At 54.6% G+C, this 7,051-nt stretch overlaps 1 protein-coding gene across 4 annotated transcripts in view; it reads left to right on the top strand.

Moving 5' to 3' along the window:
- The window catches only part of ACOT7 (acyl-CoA thioesterase 7), a 123,937-nt gene that overhangs the window by 53,090 nt on the left and 63,796 nt on the right, over positions 1-7,051 (top strand). For all 4 annotated transcript variants that reach the window (XM_017498283.2, XM_017498281.2, XM_017498285.2 and 1 more), the window contains exon 4: positions 1,923-2,014. In XM_017498283.2, the coding sequence (XP_017353772.1) occupies positions 1,923-2,014 (92 nt within the window). The remainder of the gene's footprint in view (positions 1-1,922; positions 2,015-7,051) is intronic.

Genomic DNA, 7,051 nt, shown 5'->3' with positions numbered 1-7,051 from the left:
TCAAGCAATTCTCCTGCCTCAGCCTCCGGAGTAGCTTGGATTACAGGCTTGCGCCACCATACCCAGCTAATTTTGTATTTTTAGTAGAGACAGGATTTCTCCATGTTTGTCAGGCTGGTCTCGAACTGCAGACCTCAGGTGATCTACCCGCCTCTGCCTTCCAAAGTTCTGGGATTACAGGCATGAGCCACCGCGCCCAGCCCTCATTTTTTGTATTTTTGGTAGAGACAAGTCTCCCTATATTGTCCAGGCTGGTCTGGAACTCCTGAGTGCAAGTGATCCACATGCCTTGGGCTCCCAAAGTGCTGGGATGACAGGCGTGAGCCACTGAGCCTGATGAAGGCACTTTTTAAAGGCATCTTTGCAGAGACTTGAAATGACTGGGACATGGGAGTATGGCACCAAGTTGCTGTGTGACCCTAGGTAAACCCTAGCCTTGATGTCTCTGGGCTTCAGGCTCCTTCTGTACAAGTGAGGGATGTACACCAGGGATCTCCAGGCTCCTTTAGCCCCGACAGGCCACGAGCCTGTGTTTCTCAGCCCGGACAGGCCTCCCTGTCCTGCAGCCCCACTTTGCTCTGTGGCTGAGCCCAGTGCCCCAAGGAGTCAGGAGCCTACAGTCCATCTCTCGGCACCCGGAAGCTTTTGGTGGATCTTTGGATGTGCTGGCAGCACCCCCAGTGTCTGGTGTGAAGGAAAGGAAGTTCCTGGGGTGGCAAAAATTGGGCTTTGATGAGTTGGCCCTGCTGCTCTGTGCTTTGGGCTGTGGGGGCCCTGACCGTCTCCCCACTTCTCCCCTGGGCTGCTCTGCCTGGGCACAGCCTCCACATCCCCCTGAGCCTCTGCAGCGTGCACATCTGTGTGGACCAAATGTCTTTCCTGGCTTCCCGTCTGGCAGTCGTTCTTGGCAGTACCTAGGCAGGTGGATGGGATCTGCAGAAGATGCTGCATGTCTGAGCGTCAGGGCATCACATTCCCCAGCAAGGAGCTTTTGATTTTGACGTTCGATGTCAGCAGCGATCAGGTGGTGGAGGCTTGAGCCAACGGGTGAAGCGGGCTCAGCCTTGTCTCCCCAGACACAGTGAAGGTGTCTGCCTGCAGCCAGTCAGTCCTTCCCCTCTGTGTGGGGGGCTCATCGGGAGCTTCTGATGTGTTTTCATAATCAAGCTTCCTTTCTGTCAAAACAGCAGGAAGACGAGGTTGCCTGGAGTTGATGTCCCCTGGGTGATCCCTATTGGATGGGGCTGACCAGCTCCGGACCATCCAGGCTTAAACCATGTGGTCTGAAGTCTTTTTTTTTTTTTTGAGATGGAGTTTCACTCTTGTTACCCAGGCTGGAGTGCAATGGCGCGATCTCGGCTCACTGCAACCTCCACCACCCGGGTTCAGGCAATTCTCCTGCCTCAACCTCCCAAGTAGCTGGGAATATAGGCATGCGCCACCATGCCCAGCTAATGTTTTGTATTTTTAGTAGAGACGGGGTTTCACCTTGTTGGCCAGGATGTTCTCGATCTCTTGACCTCATGATCCACCCGCTTCGGCCTCCCAAAGTGCTGGGATTACAGGCTTGAGCCACTGCGCCCGGCTTGAAGTCTTTTCAGTAGCCCCTGGAAAGGGAGAACTGCCCAAAGTGGGTGCATGGGGAGGGGTTAGGGTCCTGAGCTCAAGCCAGCTTTGCGGGTCATACCTTGTGATGGGGGTGGGCCCCACGCAGCCTCTCTCCATGGGCTCTGGGGTCTCTGGTTATGTTTGTCCATGCTCACATGATGGCAGCAACCCCCCTGGCCAGGATGCTGAAAAGGCCTTGGGGGTTGGGGGACAGAAGAGGTGGTACACAGTGAGGTGTGTTTCAGGTGCTGGGACCGGGCACTGGAGCAGCACCCCGTCTCCTGGGCATCACTGACGTGGTTTTCTTCTCTTAGGTGCCAAAAAGCTGACCAATAAGGCCACCCTCTGGTATGTGCCCCTGTCGCTGAAGAATGTGGACAAGGTCCTTGAGGTGCCTCCTGTTGTGGTAAGGTGCCCTTCCGCTTCTCTCTTGGGGGCAGATGGCAGAGACCAGGTCACCTCACCTGATGGTGGGAGGCTCGTTCAGCTGAGGGTCCTAAGGGAGCAACTGGCCAGAGCTGGGGCCCAGCGGCCAGGTCCGTCGGCAGACAGTGTGCCCTCTGGGCCAGGCAGGGCATCCCGGGCTCCACAGGAATTTCTGTCCTGCCTCTGAGGAAACACAGGTGGGGAGGAGACATGTGTGTGTCGGAGCTTCCAGTGTGTGTTGAATTCATGCTTGGAGTGTGAGTGCAAGCTGGCCCAGAACCCATGGACGTAGACATCCCTCCAACCTAGGGACCTTCTTGTCACACTCCCTAAGCAGAGAAAAGGTGGCGATGAGATCGTGATAGTGATGTCTTCTTTTGGGAACCGGGACCACCAGGCTGCCTGGCCCGAGCTGGCAGCTCCCGCCATGGCCAGGTGAGCTGGTTCTGATCTCTGCTTCTGCCGCAGTGGCTGTGGAAACAGCTCTCGCATGAGCTTCTGTTTGTCCCTCCTTGTCCCCTGCTGGTGTCTGCCTCCTTCTCTGGGTTTCTCTCATTTCTGGCTTTGCTGTGGACGGAAGCACCTGTCACCATACCGGTTCATTGTGTTGTTGGAGGGTTCCTGCCCTGGGCCAGCGTGTGGGTGAAACCTGTGGAAGCTGTGCGTACAGACTCTTGGAGGGCAGACGTTGGGAATAAAGAGATTGCATTCATATCCTAAAAGTACTCCCTTGCCTCCTTCTCCTGTGTCCCCAAGTTCATTGGCGAGTCCAGGAACAGGTGTGACCAGCTTGTCCCCCAGCCTGACCCTGAAGTCCTCAGGCCTCAGCTCCCAGGAGGAGCTCTCCTTGGAGGGAACCAGGATTCTGAGTTTCTGCAGTGTGGGCCCCAGCAGGGAGCTTTTCCTCTGGCTGAGGTATATATAAAATACATTTTTAGGAATAGTAAAACCGAGAACCAGATTGTCAGAAATTGGTGGCTGCTCTTTTTGCTTCCAGACCCTGGCTCCCCTGACGCCACCAGACGTCCTGGTCCCCTCTGCAGTGTTGCAGGGCTCAGGGTGCTTCTCGCCTGTAGGATGCCTGGCTGTCCGTCTTCCCGTTGCCCTGGGTCACCAGGGATGATGGTGTCTCACTCCCTGCTGCCACTGCCCCGTGAGATGGGGAGGTGCTCCCTGAGACCTGCTTCCTGCCACCTCTGCTGTCCCCAGCTCCATGTCTGACTGGACACTCTGCTGGGGTCTCCTCAGATGGCAGTCAAGGTCTGGGAGGGGCGTTTCCCCAGGTAGGAGTGGCTGGCTGCTGGGTCCAGCTGCTGTTTGCCCTAGATTTTTTTTTTAAATCTTGGTGACAGGGGAGCCCTGTCTGTTTTTAACAGGAAGGGCAGGCTGGTGGCTGCAGCTCTAGTTTTATGAGACCAGGATGGCAGCACACTAGAATCTGGCCAGCAGGGGGGGCGCTCAGGATCAGGGGGTAGAGTCCGAGGTCTCACGCTTCCGCCTTAGTCAGTGTTCCGGGGCTGCTGTGGCAAGTGCCACCCCCTGGGTAGCTCTCACAATAGAAGCCGATTCTCTCACAGTTCTGGAGGCCAGACGTCCAAAGGTGTGGGCAGGGCCCTGCACCCTCCTCCGGCTCCAGGCAAGGATCCCTCCTGGCCTCTCCAGCGCTGGGTGGCTCCAGGGGTCCCTTGGCTGAGGCTGTGTCACTCCAGCTTCTGCCTCCGCCTGCGCATGGCCTGCTTTCAAGAACACGGGTCACTGGGCTTAGGGCCCGTACCATTCTGCTGTGACCTCATTCTATTTACAGCTACAAAGACCCGGGTTTGGAAGTGTTTGCATTTTGAGGTTTCAGGTGGATATACGTTTTGAGGGACACTGTTCAACCTAGTGCACCAGCCCTCAGTTCAACACCCTCCCCCCTTTCTCCCACGTTCTTTGTGGGGCTGTTCTCTCTCCCTGCTTCTTGGCTGAGATGGAAACAGTGGTCATTTTCAAGCAGTGCTAACTGGGGGGTGGCTGAAGACCTAAGGCACAGGGGTCAGCTAGAGGCTCCTGACTGTTCTCTGCAGAATCACAAGCGCACCCACCCCACCTTCATTCTCTTCTCTAAGCCCTTGGCGTTCACCAAGCCACATCACATGTAAATATTGAGACACAGCATTTAATGGATTTAATTTTCGGATGCTACCCAGTTCTAAAATCTCTCCCAGGCCCCATGCCTGGCTTCGGCATCTCATGGTGCATCTCAGGCGGGTGATACCAAGGGGCGGTTCCGGACCTGAACACGGTCGCTTTTGCTGCCTGTTGCTGATAGGATCTATGTGCCAAGGGCTGTTGGGTCTTTCTTTGGCTGGTGAAAAGGATGGGTGGCGTCAGACTCCCCTGCCTCCTGTCCCCTTGCCGCAGGAACAGGGCACTTTCAGTGTGGCCCCTCTTAGCCTCCCCTCTCCTTGCCCGGTAATTAGCTCCCTCCCTCCCACATCCTGGAGGAGCCCCCTGTTGCTTTTTCATTTCCTTTGTGTAGTGGGATTTGATGAGACATAAGTATCAATTTGGCCTTGTTGAGGGGTTGTTGAAACCATTCCACAGAGCAGGGGCAGCCAGAGCTGCAGGTGGGAGAGGCTGTGCAGTTCTAGACTGCGGCTGCTGCCAAGAGCTGTTTGCCCCATCTTCCCCCAACACATGCTAGGCCCATGTAGTATAACCCTTCCGTTGATTTGGAATCTAGGTCTCCTGTTTTTCACTGGCAGGCCCAGCCACAGACCTGCTTAGGAATCCTGGGAAGTGCAGCTTCCTGCCCTGGCTCCGATAGGTATTTATGCTCATCTGCTGGTGGCCTGGCCACCAGGCTGTCTTATATTCCATGAGCATCTCCTGCCGACTTTTCTACAGGCAGCCATCACTGATTTAGGAAAGCATAGATATGTATGTATCTATAGATATGCAGATATATATAATACATACTCACATACTATAGAGATATCACATACGTATGCTTGTAGATATCTTGAACACACATGCGTGCATGCACGCGCGCACACACACACACACACACACACACACACACACACTGGTTTCCTGGATGTGTGCATCTCCCCGGAGGAAGCCAGCCGCTGGCTGTGTGCACGGGCGTCTATTGTAGGGCGTCTTTTCTTTGTTCTGCCTTCCTCCCCAGCCTGGCAGAGGCCACAGCTTTCCCAGTGAGCAGGGAACCTCGGTGGCCCTGTGGTGGGCCAGAGGGGCCCCAGGATGACCGGAGGGACAGCCGCAGCCCTGGACAGGCTGTATAGCCACTGGGGGTGGATGCTTTGTTTTTGTTTCATATGTCTGAATGTGTGCTCAAGTGAAGAGTTCACAGCCTGTCTCAGACATTTGGGCCGTGCTGTCTGCTGCTTCAGATCCGTTGGGTTTGATGAGCCCTCGGGGGTGAGAGTTAGGTGCCAGCCATCATTAAAATGTTCCAGCGGTTTTGTTCCCAGATTGAAAGGCAGCACTGGGGAGGAGGCTGGGCTTCTCCTCATGGCTTGTGTCCAGGGTGGGGCCCCATCATTTCCCTGTGCGCCCGCCAAGCCCAGACAAATGTGCTGGATGCGGCAAGGATTTATTAGACCGGGGGCTGGCTCCTTTAAAAAGAAATCCCTTTAAAAGGCATTTCTTAAGGATGCTGAATTCACCCATCAGTGTTCCTAGGTAGGCACAGCACAAACTCTCCTTTCTGTCATTACTTGGCCGATGGAACATTAGGACGTGGTTTATTTATGGAGGAAGATGTTGAATTACCCACTGCAACTTAAAACACTCCCCACGGTTTGCTTCTTTTGAAGAAACCCTTCAGTTCCCTTCTCAGCCTCTTTTGAAGATGGATTCTCAACTGAAGATGATGGGTAATTAAGCCAAGGAATGGTATTCAGGCCCCGCGCAGTTTTGGAGCTGAGCCATGAGCAGGACTTATCGGGATGTTTACAGCTGGCTTTTGAAAGAAAGCCTGACATAGCCGTCTGAAGTGAACTTGTTTAGGCCAGAGGGGCTTCAACAGGCGGCTGAGAGGGGCCCAGAGGGGCCTTGAGTTCTGTGGCTTCCCCACAGGCTCAGCTGGAATTGTTAGATGAGTGAATGTGAGAGCCGAAGTCGAGGCTAATCAGAGTGGCCAGGAGGAGGTCAGCCAGGAGGGTCTGGCTGAGGGGGAGGGGGAGGATCCTGGGGAATGGAGGAGGCAGAGGGTCTGCACGCAGGCCCCGAGGGCCCCTTTGAGGGTCCCATGGGGAGGGAGTGTGGTGTGTCCCTTCCACTGCGCACAGGAGGGCAGTGATGAACTGTTAGGTCCAAGAAATGCAGTACCTCCTGTTGTGTCCCAGGACTCAGGAGCTTTGGTTTTTGTGCTGAGTCATTTTTGTTTTTTTTTTGAGATGGAGTCTTGCCCTGTCGCACAGGCTGGAGTGCAGTGGTGTGATCTCAGCTCACTGCAACCTCCGCCTCCCAGGTTCAAGCGATTCCCTTGCCTCAACCTCCCAAGTAGCTGAGACTGTATTCGCCCACCACCACACCTGGCTAATTTTTAGTAGAGATCATGGTTTCACCATGTTGGCCAGGCCGGTCTCAAACTCCCGATCTCCAGTGATCCACCCGCCTCAGCCTCCCAAAGTGCTGGGATTACAGGCATGAGCCACCATACCTGGGCTGTGCTGAGTTTTATATTCACATTTATTTTTAACTTCTGGGGTCAAAATCCCTGTGATCCATTAAGAGAGTCTCCGGGGGATGGTTCCATCTTTGACTGCCTGTTCTCTACAAATATATAGCCTGCTCGATTGACCAAGGGTCGGCAGCGACACACAGAGCCTCTGTTCACTCATGGCCCTGGAAGAGTGGGTGGGGCCTTTTTTGAGGGTCCCTTTATTCTGGAATGAATCCTAGGAAGGAATGGGGTAGTGCAAATGATTATAAGTAACCTAGGATCGGTGTGGTTTTAATACTGAAAAATTGGGGGCCAGGCATGGTGGCTCACACCTGTAATCCCAGC

The sequence above is a fragment of the Cebus imitator genome, unplaced genomic scaffold, assembly GCF_001604975.1.
Source record: "Cebus imitator isolate Cc_AM_T3 unplaced genomic scaffold, Cebus_imitator-1.0 Scaffold240, whole genome shotgun sequence".
NCBI classification, from domain to species: domain Eukaryota; kingdom Metazoa; phylum Chordata; class Mammalia; order Primates; family Cebidae; genus Cebus; species Cebus imitator.
This window is presented reverse-complemented; position numbering and strand designations above follow the sequence as displayed.